The sequence below is a fragment of the Mesoplodon densirostris genome, chromosome 17 (genome assembly GCF_025265405.1).
Source record: "Mesoplodon densirostris isolate mMesDen1 chromosome 17, mMesDen1 primary haplotype, whole genome shotgun sequence".
Lineage (NCBI taxonomy): Eukaryota > Metazoa > Chordata > Mammalia > Artiodactyla > Ziphiidae > Mesoplodon > Mesoplodon densirostris.
The window spans coordinates 22,920,999-22,946,402 of record NC_082677.1 but is presented as its reverse complement, the minus strand read 5'-3'; the positions used below and the strand labels follow the sequence as shown (position 1 = coordinate 22,946,402).

The 25,404-nt window shown below is 36.1% G+C and overlaps 2 protein-coding genes across 5 annotated transcripts in view; both read right to left on the bottom strand.

The window, feature by feature from the left end:
* The window catches only part of LOC132477405 (uncharacterized), a 244,391-nt gene extending 240,339 nt beyond the window's left edge, over positions 1-4,052 (bottom strand). Inside the window, exon 1 of the mRNA XM_060079771.1 lies at positions 4,026-4,052. Within this exon, the coding sequence (XP_059935754.1) occupies positions 4,026-4,052 (27 nt within the window). The remainder of the gene's footprint in view (positions 1-4,025) is intronic.
* Positions 4,053-7,100: 3,048 nt separating this feature from the next.
* The window catches only part of CCDC122 (coiled-coil domain containing 122), a 38,062-nt gene continuing 19,758 nt past the window's right edge, over positions 7,101-25,404 (bottom strand). For 2 of the 4 annotated variants that reach the window (XM_060080156.1, XM_060080159.1), the window contains one exon: positions 19,997-20,474. In XM_060080156.1, the coding sequence (XP_059936139.1) occupies positions 20,325-20,474 (150 nt within the window). In that variant the 3' untranslated portion in view covers positions 19,997-20,324. Of the gene's footprint in view, positions 7,123-10,067; positions 10,149-19,996; positions 20,475-25,404 lie in introns of those variants that run through there. The other 2 variants (XM_060080158.1, XM_060080157.1) reach the window with 2 other exon arrangements.

Here is a 25,404-nt window from a genome sequence, read left to right as displayed (position 1 = left end):
ATATATATATATATATGTACAAGTGAATCACTGCTGTACACCTGATATATTGTAAATCAACTATATTTCAATTTAAAAAATAGCTGATGGCAGACCAAAAAAAAAAAGAAAGAAAGAAAGAATAAAGCTTTCCACAACATTGATTTACTTAAAATAAAAATAAAAAATAAAAATTGTCCGTTCCTGGGTCCCATCTCAGTGATTCTGATTCACTGGGTAGGTCCCCAGGCCACACCAATGTACAGCCAGTCTTGGGAAGCTGAAGCTCTGGGGAAACTCCAGGACTACTCCGACAAAGACTGCCTTCAGGAAAACTATGGAGCGGACAGTGTTTGTTGGCTGTCTCCCACTGCCTTTTAAGTGTCCCCTCCTTCCTCTTGGCACCCTGCCTCTCCCTGTGGGCCGCTCCTCTCTCTCTATTCCCCATACTCAGATACCTTTCATTTATCCCATTCTTGATTAGTCTTGTTAATGGCAACTAACCTCTCCCAGAACTTTAGCTTTTAATGAACTTAAGTGACCACGAGGTGGCCTATAAAGTCTAGAAACATAAAATATGATTTTGTCATATATTGTAATATAATATCAATAAATCATTTATTTATTCTTTTTCCAACTATGCTCTCAGATTTGGTGCTCCTTCTTTAGATAAAATGCCAATTGCTTTGGCCTGGTAAAGGCTCCCGGGTGTGATGGTGATGCGTGTGTGTGGTTCACAGAGTGTGTGAATGGTGTGGCAGTGTGGACCGAGGTTCAGTTACGCAGCCTTTTGTGGAAGCTGGCTCGTGTGTGGTGTCACGTCTCCTGGAGATGCTGGTGCAGTGAGGCCGCCTGACTGTCAGCAAACCAAACCTGTCTCTGACTCCCCCAAAGGACAACAGTGACAGCAGGGAAACGCATCCCCAAGACCAACAACAGCCTCCTGTCACTTAACTACAGCCAGCTCAGCCTCAAACCCAGCTCGGGTATAAGCCCCCTGTGAAGCCTTCTCCTAGGTCAGCCCTGTCCACAGTGATCTCTTCTTGTTTAAAACCATAGCACGTACAATCTGACCCACTCCATGACAACTAGTCACTGACTGTTTTTAAATAGTTCTTAAGTCGTGTTGAAGAAGTAAGGCGTGAAGAAAGATGATTTGAAAGTGAACATTTGCTATAATATGGAACATTTGCTATAATATGGAACATGAGATCAGTGCTACAATTCCTTCCAACTCACTGGAAATATGCTCATAAGAGGCAGAGACCATGTATTTATTTATATCTTCCATAGTGTCTCATGCAGAGCTAATGCCCAATAAATAGTGGCTCATTTAATGCAAACTTTTCTTTCCTAACTGTCTTCAGGGCTAAGACATGAATAGCAATTTTTGGATTGCTCAAAAGTTCCTTAATGCAGGATTTGTTGACTATTCTGCAGATTGGTGATTACAGTCAACAGAATAGGATTATATCTGAGATTGAGACCCTCTGAACATCACTGTCGTGAAATTTTGATTCAGCCTCTTCCCAGACCAAGCCCTTCTTCACGTGGTGATCGTAAAAGCCTACCTGCTTTATTCCATCAAGCCCTAATTGGCTCTCCAGCTCCTTTCTTCATGCAGAACTGCTCCCAGGGCAATTCCGTTATGCTCTAAGCAGTTTTTGCCCTACTCCCCAGCCTCCACCACAGCTAGAAGACACCTCCTCTTCTTACTGGTTGTCGGTTGACCTTTTCCAGCGGGTCTCAACTTCAGCTACATATCAGAAACATGTGAATAAGTTTGTAAGATCCTGATGCCCAGGTCTCTTAAGCAAGTCTGATTTAATTGCTTTGGAGTGGATCCAAGGATTCAGTATTTTTAAAAATCTCTCAGGTGATTTTAATATGAGAATTGGGAACACTTCGCTTTTCTTGTGCTCAAGCTAAGAAGTTCCTATTTTGCCTTTCTCCTCAAATTTAAGTCAAAATTCCTGACTTAAGATGTAACTATTAAAAATTAATATATGCAAATATTGACATTTACAAAAAGTAGGCAGATAGTGATATAGACTTATAAACCCTATTATAATTATATAAATACAATGTATTTGTATTCAGAGTGTTATATTCTACCTTACTTCCATCACCTTATGGAGGTAACAAAAATCCTCAGACATTTTAAAGGTTTTAAGGCTAGGGATTCCCCTAATGTGTTTAAGAACCACTTAGTTAATATATGAATTATAAATTGGTGTGAAATGGAAAGCTCTCATAAAACAAGACCTTGGGAATCCTCACCAATGTTCTCTCTTCCCAAGCATTTCTCCCAACCTTTAATGCTGGAGGAATTAAGGAGTTGAGAGATGTAATTTGCGTTCAGGAGAGGATGGCCTTGAATGGAATTCAGAAGCAATGTGCTGCCCAGCAGATGATGTTGCCAGCTGTCATATCTAAACCGGTTTACTGCCCACTCAGTGCACCGTTTCCAGGATTTAGATGTTAATTACCTTTGGGTACAATAGCATGGGATACTTCTCAGCCCATCACTATGTTTTGCATGGCTCATCAGTGCCTAGGAGATATGTGAATGGCTAATAAATATACGCGTGTAGTAGGTTTCACTAAAACAAAATGATTCGCATTAGGACAAAATGCCCTCCTCCATCCATTTGAAATTGTTTAATTTAATTGTATTCCACACTATTGGATCACTACTAATTCTGTCAGTAATCAATGGAGATGATGATGGGATAAAATCTGCACATCTAACATGTATTTTATCAGCAAAAATTAGCTGGTCTGAAATACATAATTCGTTTATAAAATGCATTTTTGAACACATTTAAAGAATGAGAGTTTTTAATCTGCCAATTTTGCTGAATAGGCATTTATGGGTTTACAGGGAACTCTGAGGACAATTATAAAAGAACTCATAACCAATTAAGGGATGAGCCTTAGAAGAGTAATATGAACTACTGACCTGAAATTGTTATGAAACCACGTCATCCTTCCAAAAACGTATTCTGTTTTGTGAGCTGAAAACAGCCATTTCTGTTTCTGTTCCACTTTCCTTGCTTTTTGTTTCTTTTTAAAGAATTTTAACAGATTTTCTAGGCTTAGGTATTGTTACCTTTCTAAGGATCCAGAGATGTGTAATTGAAAAATCAAAAGATTTGACAAGTCAGAAAGCCAGAGTGAGAAGCATTATACATAGGTGTGATTCTTGAGAGACCCCCCCAACCATGCTGCCTCCTTTTTTTAACTGCAGACCCATTATGTAGGTCTATTTTCTTTGTTCTCTTTTTCGCATTAACTAAGCATGTCAAAGTTGACCCAGCAGCATCTGGGTCTTTAGAGATAAAGTGGAATCCAGTGACACAGTAACATCACATATTTTTAAGTACGGAATTTTGTCCTTTTAGAATGGCTATTAATATTGGATAAACGCCCAGGTAATGGATATTTTTGCTAACTATTTTGTAAATTAACAGAGAAGATCAATAGAATAGCAAATTATCAAAACATGATGGTCCCCTGCTGCCACAAGGACAAGCTAAAATCTAGAAAGTAGAGGGTGAACAGAAGCCAACTTTGTGACAATTAGCAATTAGCAGTGACTGGTGGATGTTGAGCTACTATTGATCAACTGACAAAAGAAGAAAGAGGGAGGGTGAAGGGGAGGAGAGGAGGGGAAGGAAGCTCTTTCTTCACATTGTTCTATTAAAGAAGACTGTCGTTAAATCTTGAATGAGAAACCAGAAGGCACTCCTCATTGGATACCATGATTTACATGGTTACAAACTGATTAGAGAGTAACTCATTCCTCCGCCTCCTATAAGATAACGGCAATTGACAACTCCCTCTTCAACCATTCCTAGAAAGTCCAAGAAAATTTATTGCAATGCGCAAAAACTTGGCCTACGTTAATAGATGATTAGGGCCATGTGTTACACAGTTCCAGGGACAACGTTCTAGAGGAGACTTACTGTTTTAGCAGGTATGACTCTCAAACCACAAACATAACTGTGCAAAAAATATATATCCATTTACTTTGTAAAACTCACCTTAATTTCTGACTCCGGACTTCCCATTACGCCTGCTTGGAGGAAATTTTAACTTCTGCTTCTTTTGGAAACTTCCTCCATGCTCAAAATGTGCCATTTTTCCAGGATTTTGCACATCACAAGTGGACACTGAGAGGAGCCAGGTTTGAGCCAGCTCAGGAGGCTGCCGGTTGAAGTGAAAGGACCCCAGCAGAAGGAGACTGTGGGTGCACCCCTAGAGGGCGGGCACTGCAGGGGACAGTAAGAGGTCATTTGGAAGGTATCCTACTAGAGAACAGTGCAGACTAGAGTGCCCTGACTAGGAGATATTTAAATCATCTGCACATACAACTTGGGAGAGAAAGAGAGTCTACATTTGACAGACTAGGAACGGCAAAGCTAAGTAAGTCGGGCTTTGCTCTTTGCTCTCGGCCCTCCTCCTTCACCTTGGGGGTGGGGAGAGGAGGTCATGGTATTGGGAGTTGGAGTTTAGAAGAAGACCGCAGTAGAAGCAGCCTGCACTTCCTAATCCTGGTACCCAAACAAAGGCAGGAGTCAGACCTCAGCTGAGAGAAGAGAAGTCTTATCGTAAGCAGGAAATTAGAGTTACATTTATGCTTACCTAAAGATGAGACTGTAGACATGGTTTGAAAATGACCAGAAATTCTATGGGATTTCTTGGAGATGTTGCCAAGTTGTAGAAAGGATACACCGACCAGGACATGGATGAAGACAGTGGTTTCCTGATGGTGTCCCACTGAATTCACACTCATTGTCTCTTTCCACATTCTTTGTCCCTCCAGGCTGGCGGCACTCTGATACTTCCATGTTGTCCTTCCTCCACAGTCACAGCCAGTGTTGGAAGCCGTCCTGCACTGGGTTCTTCTGCCTCCCCAGATATTTCCTGAAAGCTGCATCTGACTCCTGCCCCAGGACCTCCCTCCCTGCCGAAAGCCTTTTTCTTCCTCCTACTTTTTTCAAACTTGGTTTGCTCCTGCAAACATGTTCTCCCTTATGCATCCTCCATAAGGAGTGTAAGTTCTTCTATGGGCTTAGTTTTATTTTTAGAAAGAAAAGCCAGAAAGGATAGGGGCTATTTTTACTTTCTACACCTGAAGTAGTAGAGCACAGAGGGCTACTGGCTTGAATATGGAAAAGAATAAGAGGAAAAATTAGGTGAGAGAAAATAAAAATTATATGTCAAAATATTACTCAGCTCCACTTTGATTTCTGGTGGAATTTAGTAATCCTTGATCTGATTGAATTTTCTACTGGATGCAGAAGACATATGTACTTAAGCTAATCTCAATATATTTTATACCTTGGTGCACTTGCTTCTTCCCCTCTGCTATATGTGGGCTGAGAAGCAGCACAGTTTGGTGACTCAGATCACCAGGGTTCAAATCCCAGCTAAGCCATGATGTCACTATGGGACCAGGTACAACTTACTTCACCGCTCTGTGTCTCAATTTCTCCATATGCAAAATGGGAATGACGGTCATAATAGCACCTACCTCATGGGGAAATTATGAGGATAGAATTAATGTTTATAAAGTGCTTATGAGAAAATAAGAGACATAGCAATGCAAAAGAGGTGCTTGCTGATGATAATTTGCTTGTTCTTTTACATTCTAGAATCTCCATGGGGTGATAAATTTGCTACATGCATAGCATTCCTTAGCTAGACAGTCTTTCTTGAGACCACCCCCCAGACTGGGTCATTCTCTCAAGGGTTCCCTGTATTACATCTTCAGAGCACTTACTATCTCTACAATTCAATAAATAACCTCATAATAATTTAACATGTCTTCCCTGCTCAGTTATGAGCTCTATAACTAAGTTGACTCCTGAGATCCCTTATAATTCATGCAACTGTCTGGGGCTTTCTGATTAGGAGTCAGCCTGGTATTATATCAGATCTGCTGTAAGTTTGGGGGTTATAGGATATATTCTAGCAGGTTTCGTTCAAGCATTTAAAAAAATTTTTTTACTTTCATTTTTTTAATCCAAGTATAGTTGATTTACAATATCGTGTTAGTTTCAAGTGTTAGATTCAGTTATACATAAATATGTATTTTTTCTGATTCTTTTCCATTATAGGTTATTGTAAGATATTGAATATAGCTCCCTGTGCTATACAGTAAATCCTTGCTGTTTATCTATTTTATATATAGTGGTGTGTAACTGTTAATCCCATACTCCTAATGTATCCCTCCCCTGCCTCTTTCCCCTTTGGTAACCTAAGTTTGTTTTCTATGTTAAGTCTTTTCCTGTTTTGTAAACATGTTCATTTGTATTATTTTTTAGATTCCACATATAAGTGATATATAAAAATTTTACTTTCCAGGGGAAGGGTAAAATGGCATCAACCCATTAGCTGCTTTTAGAGCTATAACCAATAAAAACATCTGGACTTAGTTTTTGGCTTTAAGAGAGAAATTTAAATTGCTACCTCTTCATATTTATTCCACATATTTTAAGACTTTAAAAAGAAAAAAGTATAAGTTCCTTAAAGGCCTTGTGGCATGCTCCAAAATTGTTAGTTTCCAGTTTAACTTAGACTAATGGGTTGGTTGGCTGAGGATTGTTTGTGGGAGAGGGACTTACTTAATGATTACAGAGAACACTGATACGTGTAGACTTCATGTTTTGAAAGCCATTAGAAAGGAATTATTATAAATAATAATATTCATAGAACACCATGTGGAAAAGCACACCATAGTTATGACTTCATAGCCAAAGCAACCTAGAAGTGTTAGATCCAGCAGATAAACCAATAATGTAGATACTCAGAGATGGGGTTCCCTTCTCTCCCTCCATGAAGCAGCCCTCCCAACCCCACCCGGCCTCAGTCTCAGTATATCTGATTCATTCTCCTTTACTCTTTCCCAAAAGTAATTAGACCTGCGTGCTGTGGGCATTCCAGCACATGATGGCTGTAGTTTGAAATATCCAATTTTTTCCTTTCCTTTTCATCCAAATCCTGTCCATCATCCCCAGAATAGTTCATATTGTTCATTCCTTTGAAAATCTGTAAAATATGTTGGTACTTCATTATAATTGCTCTTTCAGTGTCGCTGAACTTATTCATCTGTTTCACGTCTTACTGGAGGAACAACTGGGTATAATAAGATAAAGGAGAAAAAAAGACTATATATTGCACTTTATATTATGCTGCTGAGAGATGCAGTTAGTAGATGTACAACTAATAAATGATCCAGAACCCTGGAATACTTAATTAAATCAAGTTACATATTTGTGTGGTGCCCTAGCAAATGTCTAGCATGGGCATTTACGCTTCCATAAATATTAGCACTTCACTTGTGATCTGAGATGTTGAATTTAGTTTTAAAATAGACCAACAAGCCACACAAACTACTTCCCAGGTATGTTTTGAGTTCAACATTCTTTTTTACAACTTCTATATTTACCACTATACCACCAAATAGAGAGAATAGACACTTAAAATGATGACCCTATGGTAAAATTCCATAATTTAAAAAAAAATATTTATTTACTTATTTATTTGGTTGCACCAGGTCTTGGTTGCAGCAGACAGGGTCCTTAGTTGTGGCATGCAAACTCTTAGTTGCGGCATGCATGTGGGATCTAGTTCCCTGACCAGGGAGCGAACCCGGGCCCCCTGCGTTGGCAGCACAGAGTCTCAGCCACTGCGCCACGAGGGGAGTCCCCATAATTTTTTTTAGGAAAGAAAAGGTAAAAAGTGTTTGACCTACTGAGTTTATTTAATCCAACTTCCATCCCACCTTTTGCTGTGCCTCCTGATCGTGGAAACAGAACACTGCTGAATAAACACTGCAAAGCTGAACTTAGTAGGTTCACCATGGATTTACACTAACCGCGGATTTACTCTAATTGGTGTCATTTAGATCATTAAAGCTCATCCCTTTTTTTAAGGCTTTATGGCAGTTCACACCATTTTCATTTTCCTCAAATGACTAACTCTACACTACTAACGCTACACTGTCACCTTCAGCTGTTTTTCTTACACTCTATCTAATCAAGAACTCCTTTGATTTCCCTTTTCTTTAAATTGTCCTTTTCCTTTATTCAGTCTCTATTTTTTTCATCCTGACTCAGGAGTGCTCTTTCTTTTGAAGGTTACTCCCTTCCTCTCTGCCCTGAAGCCTGTCCCCTCCTGGGCTTCCAGGATGCACTCCACGAATAGCTCCCACTCTCTTGTATCTTCAATGCTGCCTTTTTCATGAGCCCTGCAAGCATGGTCAGATTTCCCAGGCCCTAGGAAATCCTTCTCTTAACCCTTCTAGCTACCCTACAAGTTATCTTGCATTTCTAGCCTTTCATTTACTATCTCATTTCTCAAAAGTGCAGTCAATATATGTTATCTCAATTTATCCACTTTTTTGTTTGGATGTACTGCATCCCACCAGTCCTCATACTGAAGGCCACAAATTCCAGTCCTAAGGGGTAAGCTTGTGCTTAGATTCTAGGACAAAACTACTCACAAGGAAGCAACTATCACCCCTTAGATTCAGTTTTGAATCTCTGTAGCTAGTGCTCCCACCTGGAACTAGATTCTGCCTATGTCACTGCTACTAGAACTTACTGAAGCTAACCACCTACCAGCTACATTTTCTGCCTACCACTAACCCCCATTGCACTCCTTTTTTCTCCCTTCACGTTTGGACAGATAGATATCAGAACATTAACTTTACTATTGATGAAGCTGATTGGTAAATGTTTCTTTACATGTTTGGCTGAATAATTTTATTAAATTGAACTTTCTCCTATAACAGCAGCCCAGAATGTGCCCTCTTTGCACTTGATTTGCAGTCTGGCTTACAAGAAAAAGAGTCGGGGGCTAAGCCTTCTTCCAAATCAACAAAAGGTAAGTCACTCATCTATTGGGACAAGTGGAAGTTCGGAGATTAGCTGAAAACATTCCTTCCATAATTTTCCATTCCTGGAGAGTAGACTGGACATTCTCTTCCCTTTATGGAAATATGAGCCATGGGGAATAAATGTTCTGCACTATCCATCCTCTGCCTCCTTGCTAGGGCTTCTCCTAACTCCTGCACCAGAAAGCCTATCTAGTCTTAGCCCCCGAGCCAACCCTGCTGCTGCTGGAATACACTCACTCCTTAACCTTACACACTGGTTTCTGGCTCAAAAATCAACCATAAGATCTTAACTACTGAATCCAGTGACACCTTCCCAGTCCTAATCTTCTCTCACTTCTCAGCTCTAAAATTTGGATCACTTCCCATTTGACTGTGGAAAAAGAGGCAAAGGTCATGGGGTCATACACTACAGTTTTGTACATTGTTTCTTGTATGATTACCATTGTTTCCAATCAGAAGAGAGTTCTCTTAACAACAAGGTCCCTCTACTCTAGGCTTTTGTAAAATGAGCATTCATGTTAAAATGACTTCCTACTGATGTAGTAGGGGAATAGGAGCTTTGAAGTAAATTCAGATCAGAGGTTAGGTTTGAGTCCAAATTCTGACACATACTAGTTATATGACTTTAACTTTCCACTGCTTCAGTAATTTCAATTATAAATTGAGAATTTTGTGAACTAATTAATACTAATTGTATTAATAGTAGTTAATATGTATGGAATATTTAATTCTAATCACTAAGGACTTTATCTGCATTATCTTATTTAATCTACAACTCCATGAAGTAAATCATATGATTATTCCCATTCTACAGATTTTAAAATGGAGACTTAATGAATGTAAGAAACTTGCCCCAAATCACACCATGAGTGAGTGATAGTTTGGAATGAATCTAGTGAAACAGGTATTAGAACTCAAGTTTATATAACTCTAAAGTTAAAGCTCTTGTGTTTTTCTTCTTTCCCTACACTTACTGTATGCAAAGACCTCCTATGGTGTATTGTACAGAAAATGAAGTCATTAGATAGTCAGCATTGTCACCATCATCATCATGATTGTCATCATTACTATTACACAAAAGATTACATTCTAACTTGGCCAGTGGTCTTTGTGTAGTCGTTTCTCAATTTAGTTTATTATCATGTATTTGCTAAAAAGGGGTCTACTCTCTCTTTTTCTCTGAAAACCTTATAGTGTTATTCATGTACTAGAAGAAAACACGGGCGTGTTCCTTTATGAGTTAGGTACAGGGAAAAGTTTCCTGTGACACAAAATACAGAAGCAACAAAGAAAAACATTGATAAATTTAACTACATAAAAATAAAACAACTTTGCATGGCAAAAGAAGTACTATAAACAAAGTAAAAAGACAAATGACAAACTGGAATAAATATGTGCTACTTTTATCACAAACAAAAGATTATTCTGGCATCAAGATAGATGTATTGACCAATGAAATAGAATACAGAGCCCCAAAATAAACCCTCCCATATATGGTCAAATGATTTTTGACAAGGGTGCCAAGACCATCCAATGGGGAGAGGACAGTCTTTTCAACAAATAGTGCTAGAAAATTGGATGTCCACCTGCAAAGGAATGAAGTTGGACTCTTACCTTATGTCATACACAAAATTAACACAAAATGGATTAAAGACCTAAATGTAAGAACCCAAACAATAAAACTCTTAGAAAAAAACATAGAGGAAAAGTTTCATGACATTGGATTTGGCAGGAATTTTTTGGATATGATACCAAAAGCACAGTCAAAAAGAAAAAATAAATAAACTGGATTTCATCAAAATTAAAATTTTCTGCACATCAAAGGATGCAATCAACAGAGTGAAGAGGAAATCCATGGAGTGGGGAAAATATTTGTAAATAACATATTTGATAAAGGATTAATATCTATAATATATCAAGAACTTCTACAGCTCAACAACAAAAATAAAAACAACCGAATTAAAAAATGGACAAAGGACTTGTCTCCAAAGAAGATATACAAATGGCCAATAAGCACATAAAATGATTCTCTACATCACTAAGGAAACATGGCTCAAAACCAAAGTGAGATATCACTTTATATCCATAAGGATGGTTATTATAAAAATAAAATAAGTGTTGGCGAAGATGTTGAGAAATTGGAACGCTTGTACATTGCTAGTATGCTAACATAATCTCTCAGGTTTGGGGAGTGAGCTCAACATGAGTGATCAACATGATATGGCTACCATAAAAGCCTCTGTAAACTTAGGTTGCATTAATAGAAAACTGAGTCCCAAGTATGGAATGAAATAAGACTCTTCTACAGGTGGTTGATCAGACTAATACCTTAAGTGTTGTTTTCTGTTCTGCATCTTTCATAGGACAATACCAAGGCAGAACACATCCAGAGGGATGTGACTAGGATGGTGGAGGGATATGAACTAAAGTCACATGAGTTGTTATAAACTGGGAATATTTAGCTCAGAGAAAACAGTTCTTGGGCTGGACATGGGCTATATATTTCCGGCGCTTTGAAACAGAGTTCATAGTCACTTTAAAAATATATATAATTAAAATATACTGCTCCTAATGTTTTGCAACCTACTTTTCCTCTTAATTCATTCAACAATTTATACTCTCAGTAATATGCATATTAATAAGGTCTTTTTTCTCATTATTTTTAATAAGGTATATTTGGCTTTTCTTTTTTTTTTAACACCTTTATTGGAGTATAATTGCTTTACAATGGCGTGTTAGTTTCTGCTTTATAACAAAGTGAATCATTTATACATATACATATGTCCCCATATCTCTTCCTTCTTGCGTCTCCCTCCCTCCCACCCCTCTAGGTGGTCACAAAGCACCGAGCTGATCTCCCTGTGCTATGCGGCTGCTTCCCACTAGACCTACTAGAGAATGGACTTGAGGATATGGGGAGGGGGAAGGGTAAGCTGTGACAAAGTGAGAGAGTGGCATGGACATATATACACTACCAAACGTAAAATAGATGGCTTTTCATTTTTTTATTCACTCCACTCCAGGGCCCGCCGTATTAAATAGTGCTGCAATTTGTATTCAGACTCAAAGACTGCTTACAATTTCAAGAACTTGGGTATTCTTTGAACTTATTTGCCTAAATTGTGATGCATTAGCAATTACAATAGTTAATATCACAGAATACACATTTTCCCTTTGGTATATGGGATGTTAAACTATGTTACAATGGTTATTTATTTATCAGCTACTCAGTGCTTTTTCTCAAATGGCCCTGGTTAAAGCAGCCATAATTATACTAAACTATATCTGAAATTAAAGCATTTGGGAAACATCCTAACGAAAGCTCAAAACTCCCTTTCTACCAGAAAATTAACACTCTCCAAGGCCTAATAAGCATGGTTAAGGAAACTTCTGATGCCAAAACTCTGAAAAGCACTTAAAACCCTTGTGCCATCAGCTAATGGAATATCGCCATTCTAGGGGAAAAAAGTAAAGAATATTTGAAAATGATTAAAAGAGAGGGCATTTTTAGTGGTGTAAAGAATAATATAATAATAGACATAGGAAGTTGGTTTCCTAAAAATGATTTTGCTACAGATGTAATTAGGAAAGATATAAAGTGTGTCACTGGGAAAAATTATATTAGAATTATAGTTAAACTCCACAATTATGCATAAACCATATAGAAACAATAAAAACAAAGTGAAATTGCCCCAAATTATCCTGAATAGGCATTACATTTATGATTAATGTACAATATTCTATTCAGAGAAATGTTATAGTTTCCATTTTTAATATTTTCTTTCTATTTCCATACAGTTCTCCTTGTTTAGTTGTATTTTCATGAAGCTTTCACAGCTTTCTTCTTTAAAAGATGGAATATTTTACATAATTTTTCAATATATAAAACTCTTTTAAAAGCATGGTTCAAACTGTTTATAATTGAAGAACACAAGAGCATATTTCTTTTGGCTTGTTAAACATGTTTACTTTCATTATAGTTACATAAAAGTTTCATTTCATTTTCTAAAAAACATTTAAAGAAAAGTTTTGGTCTTTATAAATATTCACATATTTTGGTTTAAAATCATAAAAGTAAATTTTGGAAGTAATTTTCATGTTCTTCTATAAATAATAAATGAATTGTCTGTTATTTGGTATCATCCTATGTCAATCAAATGATCCCATGCCAGACTATCCATAATTAATCCCAATATATAAAAGCTTAAAGTTATTTTAACCTATTTTAAACAAGGAACTCTACATAAGTTCTCTAAATTGTAAGCCAATATTTATTTTGATTCAGAAATCCTGGTATAGATTTCTTAGTACTTCTAAGCTACAGCATTGCAGAGAAACTGAGGCATTTTAAATGTAGTTCAGCTTTATAGTAGTTGTAACTGTTGAACTTGGTTCTGAGGCTCTGTTAGAGTTGACTCCTGAATGTAGGAGAGAGAACTTGAAGCAAATTTGTGAAAACACATGCCTACAGAAGAACTAGAATTTTGTTTTGGCTGGTGGAAAGGGTTTATTGTTAAATCGAACAGGAAAAAAATGGAAAAAAAGGCAGTGTTTACTGTTTAGTCCTGAAATGGATTTTGTGTCTTTGGAAAGTTTTTCTTTTTTCTTTTTTTTCCCAGAAAAGGCATTTCATGCTCAGTTTTTACTCAAAGAAGATAACTCAAGAAATAGTATTAATAATAAAATTAGAGGTAGGAGAGACTGACGACAGGGATGTTGGGAGATATTGACAAGAAGAGCAATGGTTATCTTATTCACTAATTCAATCAACATACACCAGAGCACCTATTAAGTATGCCAGGTATCTGCTTGCTGATGGCAATGCAAAAGGGAATATAATAGAAACTTTCAGAGTCTGATGAGTGAAAACAATCATGAGAAAATAATTGCTTTGCAGCCCACCTCAAATGTCGCCTCTTCTTTTAAACTCTTCCACCCTCGTCTGGAATTAATTGCACCTTACTTTGTGTTTCCACAGGGTTTGGCTTATGCTTCTATTACAGGATGTTTTATGTTGTATTTGAACCTATTATATACGTGTCTCTCTTGCCAACTAAATTAATCTCCTGAATGGAAAGAACCATGACATGTTTATTTTTGCAATTACCTAACAAAGAAGGTATAACGTGAAATTTGTTTCTTTGCCATCATCAGCTCACTGTGTTGGGCTTTAACGCATACCAGTCAGCTTCCTTTTTAGATTATGTTACAAAATGAAAGCGGATATTCAAATTTTGTTCCTATTGCTGGGCCCTACTTCCATAAGTGTAGGACATTTTGCAGAATTTTAACTTATTTATATATCAGCTTGAAGTTTTGAGGACTAGCAACTAATGTTTACAAGTGTTTGGAGGCCAAGAGCAAGAAGTCTTAATAACTTTAGCCTAGGTTAAAACCATTTTCACAACACTAATAATTTTTTATAACTGTTACCAATTTTATATTTTTTGATGCTGTTAGTGTAAAAAATCACAAAGATATTATAAAATACCCTTAGCAATACTTTTAAAGTGACTGTAGATTTTCTGAAACCATGATGACAGATGCTATGATTTTGATTTTTTACAATGTTCTGTCTTCTAGATCCACATTTCTTTGTAATATTCTGAGTTAATTACTCTTGATCTGCAACAGACTGTTACTCTAGGGTTTTGAGTTGTAGGTGGAATAATGAATGATTAAAAGGGAGAATTGCTAATTTAAAAAAAATGGAAAAGATGGGAAAGGATGGTTTGAAAGAAGCAGGATGATTTTATGAGGCCATAGGATCTGAGGATGTGCACACATGATTTTTTCCCATCCCTGTCTTTGCCATTTAGTTGGAATGAGAGCAACCAAAATGTTTTCCTTAAATATCACCCTTTTTGTCTGGTTGCATGAGTCTTTTAATAAGCCTGTCTAAAAATCACATGACCTCAGCACAGTTGAAAAAATTTTAAATTAAAAAATTGTTAAATTCAAAATCAAGATTTATTTAACAAATTTATAGTATGTAGCAACATGGTAGTTCCTAAGAATACTAATATCCAAAAAAGATTAATACAAAATAGTGATTGATTTATTATACTTGAAAGCCCATAGTGTACTTTTATTGTTGTACTAAATAAATGGAATAAAGTTTGTGTCTTTTGGCTTGCCTTTTTAACTTAAAGCAAATGAAAATATCAAAATTATACTAAGTGGGATAGTAATTAGATTTCAAAGGTGCTAAGTTCCTTGCTTTTTTTTTTTTTTTTTTTTTTTTTTTCCTGTTGCTGCTGCTGCTTGGAAGCAGAATTGATCTGGAATGAGGAACCAGAGTAGAGTAAGTCATATCTTGAAAATAGAGATTTCAATGTGTAATTATTTTTGCAAGGTGACTTGGTTTGGGATTCCCAGAAGCAGACTCCGAGCAAGTGATTTATTAGTGAAGTCCTCCCAGGAGAAATTGGTGAGGGAAGCAAGACTGGAAAGAAAAAAAAGCCAAGCAAGGCTGTAATAGCAGGTAAAGTCCTTCTGAGGGTAGCAGGACTCCCACAGACAGTGTTGGTGAGAGCCAGTGGAGGTAAAAGCATAGCTCACTTGGGAGAGGGGTGCTCAAAAAGGATAAAAAAGAGATCTGAGAGGGTCTGGGCAGAGCACTGACTGTGTCAGTGTTTCTGAGAAAGTTTATCTCTGGGATGCAGTTCAAAATAAAGATGGAGTCTCTTGCATAAGACAGTTATAAATGAAGAGGTTGTTTTCAATGTTCGGGATCTAAATTTAGGCAAGTGAATTAAACTTTGGAGTTACACCAAAAATGAGAATTGGAGTCTGAAGATGATACAACTGGGGCTCTGCAGAGACTGAGAAAAGGAAAGCTCTGAAGAGGAAGTGGTATTTTTTGCTGGAAAGAAATGGAAGAAAAATGAGAGAATTAGACTAATTATTAGGAAACTGTGCCTGAGTAAATTACATTGACAGATTAATTGAGATTGAAAGGCTTAGAAGATGAATAATCTAAATTAGTGAAAGATTAGAAAAAGAATGGACTCTTCTGAGAATTGAGTGCTTTGTACAAATTTGTATGAACCACAAATTAAAATAATATCAACATTATCTAACTTCCCAGCCAAGTCAATATTACATCCAAGGGATGGAGGTGTCCTCAAAACAGTCTCCCTCTAAGGAATGACAGACACTTGACAATGGCTGTACACAGTCTCTGTGGAAAAGGTGGATGAGGAGAAAACTGTGTAATATTTTCAGCCAAGTATATGTGCTGACATCTGGCTGGCTAACTGGGCATGAATTAGTTAACACTAGTCACTGAAGACAAAACAACTCATTTTTGCAGGATTGTTATATTTTTCCCATATCACATACATAAAGAAGCACTAAGGAATCAAGGAGAAATAGTCTTGAAAGCACCTTGAGGAAGCTTCTCCAACACAAGCACGGGGATTACAAATTTCTATTCTATGTAAAATAATGTCATGGGGAGTAATAAGTAATACATAATAGATAAGGTGGATGATATGTCTTGACTTAAACGTTTTGGACAAAAAAGAAATTTGAAGGTCTATTTAGACTGGCAGTGTATTACCATTGCCTCTAAATTACCTTGTGCTATGTGACTGAGCAACACTGGCAAATATCTGTAACTTAAGTGTTTTATTCTAATTCTGACATGATTGTTATGCCAGAGAGCTTTTTGAGTAAGAAGCCTTTTAAAACTATTTATCACATGAACTCTGGTTTTGCTTTTGGAATACATCATCTCATTAATTAAAAGATTGAAGTTTCATTATTTCATGTCTGTCTTTACTGGGTTATGTAAACAGCAACTCTGTCATTACTAAATCATGTGCTATTTTAATTTTTCTAAAAATGTAGACCTCATAGCCATCACTGAAATAGAACATTACAGAAGAGAAAAAGCAATTTGGAGCATCCCATTCTTAGATATGTATTGAATAAATCTATTCTGTTATTAGTATCTGTTTCAATTTATTTTTCCTGGTTTCGGTCATAGTTCAGTAACATTCAGGAGAAAGTGCTATATGGTAGCTAATGTGATATAGAAGGCCCATTACTTATACTGCCAAATTTATCAGGAAAGTAAAAGAACAAAAACCATTCCCTTAGAAATACATTATAAATTCAAGTAAACAAATATAGCATAGGTTATTTGTGACAGGCACACAACTTTTAGCTACTGATCATTAGCTTTACTAATCATTAGCTTAGTTAATGAAATATAAAATATAATATTGAAAATATGAGCAACTAGTAAATCAAATAGTTTTTAGTTGAAAAACCGTAAGTTCTTCTTAGTCTACTGACTCTCCCCACCAAAAAATAGTCCTAAATTTCCACATTATTGATATAGGCCTTAATGATTTGTATGGATGAACAAGGGATTCCATGTTCAATGCAAGATGATACAGGAACTTCGAGTATTAATTGTAATCACCTATGTGAACTTTACAAGGTTCCAAAGCAATTTTTATAAGCACAATTTCACTTTCCTTAGCCAAAATGTTTTACTAATACTGACTTTCATGTACTGATGTCATACAGAGTGAAGCAAGTCAGAAAGAGAAAAACAAATACCATATGCTAACACATATATATGGAATCTAAAAAAAAAAAATTGTTCTGATGAACCTAGGGGCAGGACAGGAATAAAGATCAGTTGTAGAGAATGGACTTGAGGACACAGGGAGGGGGAAGGGTAAGCTGGGACGAAGTGAGAGAGTAGCATTGACATATATACACTACCAAACGTAAAATAGATAGCTAGAGGGAAGCAGCCGCATAACACAGGGAGATCAGGTGCTTTGTGACCACGTAGAGGGGTGGGATAGGGAGGGTGGGAGGGAGACGCAAGAGGGAGGGGATATGGGGATATATGTATACGTATAGCTGATTCACTTTGTTATACAGCAGAAACTAACACGACATTGTAAAGCAATTATACTCCAATAAAGATGTTAAAAAAATAACAAATTTTTAAAGCAGTTCTGGGTTTATAACAAAATTGAGAGAAAGTCACAGAGGTTTCCCATATATTCCCTGGTCCCACACATGCACAGCCTTCCCATTTATTAACGTTACTCACCAGAATGGTACATCTTTTTAAACCAAGGATGAACCTACACTGACACATCATAATCACCCAAAGTCCACAGTTTACCTTAGGATTCACCCTTGGTATTGTACATTCTATGCATTTGGACAAATGTATAATGACATATATCCATCATTACAGCATCATACAAAATATTTTCACTGCCCTAAAAAAATCCCCTATGCTCCACCTATTCATCTCTCCTCCAACCTCCCACCCTCAGCCTGGCAACCAATGATATTTTTACTGCTTCCATAGTTTTTCTTTTTCCAGAATGTCATATAGTTGGACTTATGTAACTTTTTCAGATTGGCTTCTCTCACTTAGTAATATACATTGAAGTTTCCTCATATCATTTCATGGCTTGATAACATTTCTTTTTTAGCACTAAATAATATTCCATTGTCTGGATATACCACAATTTATTTATCCATTCACCTACCAAAGGTCATCTTAGTTGCTTCTGAGTTTTGACAATTAGGAAAAAAGCTGCTATCATCATCTGTGTTTTTGTGTGGACATCAGTTTTCTACTCCTTTGGATAAATACCAAGGAGTGTGACTGCAGGACCATATGTTAAGGGTACATTTAGTTCTGTAAGAAACTACCAAACTATCTTGTAAAATGGTTGTACCATTTTGCACTCCCAGCAGCAATGAATGGGAGGGTTTCTGTTGCTCCACATTCTCATCAGCATTTGGTGTTGTCAGTGTTACAGATTTTGGCCATTCTAATAGGTGTGTAGTGGTATCTCATTGTTTTAATTCTCATTACCCTGATGACATATCATGTGGAGCATATTTTCATATGCTTATTTGCCATCTGTGTATCTTCTTTGGTGAGGTGTCTGTTAGGTCTTTGGCCCATTTTTTAATCTGGTTATTTCTTTTCTTATTGTTGAGTTTTAAGAGTTTATTTTATATTTTGAATAACAGTTCTTTATCAGGTTTGCCTTTTGCAAGTATTTCTTTCAGGCTATAGCTTGTCTTATCATTCTCTTGACAGTGTCTATTACAGAGCAGACATTTTACATTTTAATGAAGTCTAGCTTATCAATTATTTCTTTCATGGGTTGTGCCTTTGGTGTTGTATCTAAAAAAGACATCACCATACTGATGGTTAGCTAGGCTTTCTCCTATGTTATCTTCTAGCAGTTTTATAATTTTGCATTTTGCATTTATGTCTGTGATCTACTAACTCTAACCCTAACCCTAATCCTAAAAAAAAGCAGAAAGAAAGAAAATAACCTAGTTCTGAGTCATGGGCCAACGCTGACTGTGTTACAGCATAAGCCACTTGAAGTGTTAGCCATAATAAGCCATGCAAATTCCTAATAGGACTACTAATATTAGGCAAACAAGATTATCAGGTTTTATGTCAGCTATACTCTTACTGAATCTTATGCACATAGAAAGGTGAGGAGAAAATGCACCTAAGATACCTTTTTGATGTTATTGCTTTGAACTCGTTAAATCCTAAAAGTGAATATTTAAAAAACATATCTTCAATAATTAATGTTCTGTTTCTGCTTCTAAAAATTTGATGCAATGGAGCCACAAGAAGGAGCGCTTTTATTCTAAAAGGCACAAGTTTGTTGCTGTGGACATAGTATATGACTTTCAATGAGAAAAAAATATGTTAGTCTACATTGGTTAACATTAAGAGCTGGTATGTTTGCCTTACATGATGCTATAAATTCAACTTAGCTATAGAATAGTAAGAAAGAACATACAGAAAAGTGAACAAAAATTTGTATACATTGCAACACTCTAAAAATATGTTATCCAACAGCAAAGAAAAATGATTGTTACCTTCTGGATAAAAGAGAAAAACTAAGTAAATATCTGAAGCCTTGAACACATAACAACCTTATTATAAATGTCAACATTTATGGACTGACTGCTTTGAAGCCAGGGGTAAAAAAGCAGGTAGTTTGAAACAGACAACCATTTAAAATATCTTAACAATTTAAATCATTGTAAATTCAAATGCTTCTTTTCTTCTAAATTTTTGCTTCATGTGCTAGTGAAGGCAACACGTTTATAAACAGGCATTCATGAGTACAATATATCTTATGCACTCAAAATATTCATACAGAGTCTTTCACTATTCTTCTGTGAGCCTTCCTATTGTCTCTCTATTGCTATCAATTATCGGGTTGGAAGGCATTTCAGCAAACAGATGACTGATTCAAAGAAAAGAAAACATATCTGTCATTAAGAGAGCCCTCTGATAGTGGATGTCAGTTGTTAAGATCCAATGGATTTTCTCACCTTTCTATCCCATAATTTTTGTGGCAGAGTCTGTGCTCAGCATTACCCTATACTACATTACCCTATGGCCATGTTAATCTTTTGTTCCAATGCATTTTCTCAGTTCAGCTGCAGTTTTTTGCAGCTGTTGAATGTTCCATTGCCATTGTCTTCTATCTGACTGAAGCTTGTTCACCTGACAGTGCAAACGCTTAAGAATTGCACTGTATCTCTTATGTTGTACCTATTAAAAGAAGAGCACATGTCAATGGGCCTTGAGAAGGAAAAATAGTAAACAGCCATAAAGGATATTTTGACTACTCTAAAGAGGAAAGCACTTGATTAAAAATTACTCACTGTAAATAATAATGATAATAAAAATAAACAGTAATTATAAGTATTCAACACATTACATGCTAGATACTGAGAGCTTTTTACATGTAATTAAATTCTCGTAACACCTTATGATGTAAATATTATTATCCCCACTTTTGTATAAACTGAAGATCAAAGAGTTTAAGTAATGCACTCAAGGTTTCACAGCTAGCAAGTGATGGTGTTTGGGATTTGAACACAAGGGAAGCATCTGTGATGGAGGGCCTTCTACTTATCAAAGCAGGTTCTGGTTAAGAGAAATGGTTTCATTTCCTGTATCTAGTGGTTCACTGAAACATAGACCCATTGATCTAAAAGATCCAGGAGATCATGTAGGCCATTTCCCTGCCATGAAGTAGATCAGTATTTATGCTGAGACAGACGGCTACAGCGGAGGGCAGTGAGGCACAGTGGAAAGTGCATGGGTTAAGGCTGAATAATATTTCATTGTGTGTATACACCACAGTTTGCTTATCCATTCATCCATTGATGGACACTTGGGTTGTTCCTATTTTTGGCTACTGTGACTAACACTGCTATGAATATGGATATAAATATATGTTTGAGACTCTGTTTTCAATTCTTTTAGGTATATACCCAGAAGTAGAATTGCTGGATCATTCAGTAATTCTATTTTTAATTTTTCGCTGAACTGCCATGCCGTTTTCTACTCTGGCTGCACAAGTTTACATTCTCACCAGCATGTGGGAGGGTTCCAATTCTTCACACACTGAAAGTATCTGATATTACCTGTCTTTTTGATCATAATCATAGCCATCTTAGTGGGTGTGAAGTGGTACTTCCAGTGAGTGTGACAGTGGTATTGTAGTAAAACACCCACTTTAAAATGAACTGATTAGTGGGGCTGGGAAAGTTACTTCTTCATTCCCATGTCTATTTAAGAGAGAGCTCTAGTCAGTCAGGAAGGTGATTCTAGGTCAATACAAAGAATCAATTTGTCAAAACACCAATTCACCAAATTTGTCAAAATAACCAATTTGCCAAAGTAAGTTTATAGCTTAAGATGGCTGTAGGGAGACAAGACTGTGGGTTTCTGGGGCCTTAAGACTCTGTCCCCGACCTGTCTCCCCTTGTCTCTGTAACTCAGCTTTCCTTTTTACTGGGACTCTCAGTACAGTTTCCCCTCTGTCTTTCCCAGCTCCTCCCTTAACTTGGAGCTTCTTCACCTTTATTATGCCATGGCTCATTCTGATAGTATATGAGGACTATGGACTTCTTCTTAGAATGTTTTTAAATGCATAAAATAAAACATACAGGTTTACAAAAGAAACCAATTATATGGAAACACAGTTCTGCAGAGCATCAGGGGAACTAGAACAGAAACACTGTAAGCATTCCAAAATACTGGTATAAAAACAAAGTGAAAACTTGTCAACTAACACTTCACATAAATTGCTATAAACTTTAAACATCCTTTTAAGTTTTCAGTTTTGTTAATTCTTCAAAGTCAGATAGTTCATTCAAATTGGTGAACTAGGCCTTCTGATATATTGGCAAAACAGAAAGTGACTTTAAAAGAATTATAAATAAATCAGTAAACAGAAACATCATATTAATGAAACTATATTCAAAAGATTTTTAATATATCAAGTATATTCAAAGGGATATATATCAACTTATATGTATATATGTAATACATATCACTGCATATATTTATTAATATGTAATAAATACATCCACTGATATATCCAATAGCATACATTCATAAGGAGAATATAGTCACTGAATATGCTTATATATATGTTCATAGAATATACTAATAGAAATCAAGTAACTAGAGCAAAATTTTGGTTACTCCATAAATCATATTAGCCTGCTTCTAAAATTATTCTTCAGCAGTGAAGCTGTGAAACTAATACACCATGGATCAGAGTAGAGACATGCAAAGTCCCCTTAGTGGGACTCTAGATCACCAGCCTCAGCTAGATATCACAGGAGGTATTAATATAAACTAAAGAAAGAATATATCATCAGAAGGGATTATGTGAAGAACGTAGCACAAAAATAGGCAAGTGAAGGAGGCATGTGTTGGTAGTTCTCATCCAGTGACTATCTGATAAGAATAATGCTGTTATGGAGATTGGCTCCTTGAGTGTCCAGAGCCAGAGGTCAAGAACACTCCAACTCAAATGACTGACTTGATTTCCATGCTCAGTAACCAGCTTTATGATAATTTGGCTTCCAGTGTAGTTTCCTTACAGGGAGAAGAAGCACTGATGATTGATAGGTTTTCTGATTTCCTTAAGAGTTTTGTTTATTATTGTAAATTAATAAACTGGCATTTGTGTTTTATACATCAGGTTCTTGTGAACTCTACTAGCACTTCTCCATGTCTACCCAACCCTGGGATACTTAAAAGGTTAATTTTCTAAGCCCACAAGGCTAAAAGGTTTTGGCCAAGAAGTGACTTCATAAAGGTGAAGGTCACATTGAGAGCCTTCTTGAAGGCCAGCCAATTGTTCAGCCTCTATTGGTGTAATTCTGCCTTTGGTATGTGTTGATATTCAAACTTGAATACCATTACACAGCTAAGGATGTAGTGGTTCTGGAGAGAATACAGCTTTTTTTGTCTCTAAGAAATGGAGGGGTTACTATTCTTATTTAGTCATTGTTACACTCAAGGCAGAAATAAGAATAATAATGAAGCAGGGGTGGTGCTCAGAAAACACAGTGGCAAAAAGAGTGGCCTCTTCATTCCCTTCACTCTAGACACACTTCACTTCTAGAATCTGAGTCCAAGTACATTCTCATCTTAAGATTTTTGCACTTTTTTTTCCTTTGCCTGGAAAGCTATTCCTCAGATCTACATGACTAGCTCCTTCACTTCTTTACATTGTTTGTGTTTTGAAGTTAAACCAACTCTGCATTCCTGAGATAAACTTTGCTTGGTCATGAGTTACTAACCTTTTTATACATACCAGCGGATGTCAATTTGAAAATATTTTGCATCTACGTTCATGAGGAACATGGGTCTGTAATTACTTTTCTGGTAATGTTCCTGTTCATTCTTTGTGTCAGGGTAATGCTGGCCTCCTAAAATAAGCTGGGAAGAGTTCCACCCTCCATTTTCTGAAAAAATTTGTATAGGCTGGGTATTATTTCTTCCTTAAATGTGTGATAGAATTTACCAGTGAAGCCATGTCAGTCTGAAGCTTTCCTTGTGGGGAGGGTGTTAATTATGAGTTCAATTTCATTGATTCCTACTTCACACCATTTATATAGCCTAATTTTAAATGGATCATAGGTCTAAACACAAAAGTAATTTCTTCCTGTGTTACTGATGGTATGTGCACTTTTCAAGGAATTTGCCCATTTCATCTAAGTTGTTAAATTTATTGTTGTTTATAATAGGGCTTTATCATCCTTTTAAGTCTACAGGACCTAAAGTAGCGTCCCCACAATCCTCATTTTTTTGATCAGTATTGTTATGGTTTATCAATTTTATTAGTCTTTTCAACTTTTGGCTTTGCTGATTTTCTCTGATTTTCCATTTTCTATTTCACTGATTTCTACTATTTATTATGTCATTTCTTCCTATTTGCTGAATTTATTCTTATTTTCTAGTCTCTTAAGATGGAAGCTTAGATAATTGCTTTTAAACCTTTTTTCTCTTCTAATATGCACATTAAAAGCTGTAAATTTTCCTCTAAATACTGTTCTAGCTATACCCTATGATTTTTTATATGCTGTGTTTTCATTATCATTCAATTTCAAATATTTTCTAATAATTCTCATGATTTCTTCTTTTTTGTGATTTCTTCTTTGACTCATGGATTATTTATCATTGTGATACTCAATTTCAAAATGTTTATGTATTTTCTAGCTTTCTTATTGTTACTGATTTCTAATTAAATTCTGCTGTTATCAAAGAATATCAAATTCTTTGAAATTTATCATCCAGTGTATTGTCTATCTTGGTGAATGTTCCATGTGCATTTGAAAATAAAGTATAATCAGCAGTTATTAGGTGTAGTATTTTATATATGGTAATTAAGTTTAGTTGGTAGATAAGTTGTTCAAATTTTCTATATGCTTGCTTACTGATTTTGCATATTATTCTATCAAATATTCAAAAAAGTTGTTAATCTCTCCAATATGATTATAGATTTGTGTCTTTTTCTTTTTTATTTTGTCAGTTTTTGCTTATGTATTTTGAAGCTTTATGATTAGGTAAATACACATTTAGTATTATTATTTGTTTCTGCTGAATTGACTGGCCCTCTTCAACTTTGATGGTAGTCCATATTTTAAAATCTACTTGATATTAATACAGACATGACCAGCTTTCTTAGGACTGATGTCTTCATAGTTTATCTTTTTCTATCTTTCAACCTGTCTGTGTCTTTATATTCAAAGTGCATCTCTTGTGAAAAAGTTATGTTTGCAAATTGTTTTTTCAATCCAATCTGATCATTTTTACCTTTTAATTGGAATGTTTAGTCCATTTACATTTGATGTAACCACTGATATGTTTGGGTTTAAGTCTACCATTTCAATATTTGTGTTCTATTAGTCTCTTTTGCCTTTTTTATTTATTTCTTTTCTGTCTACACCAGAGTGGATCACAGACCTAAATATAGAATGCAAAACTATAGAACTCCTAGAAGATAACACAGGAGAAAGCCTAGATGACCCTGGGTTTGGTGATGTCTTTTTACATACAGCATTGAAGGCACAATCCATGAAAGAAATGATTGATAAGCTGGACCTCATAAAAATTATACCTTCTGCTCTGTAAAAGACACTGTCAAGAAAATAAGACAAGCCACAGACTGGGA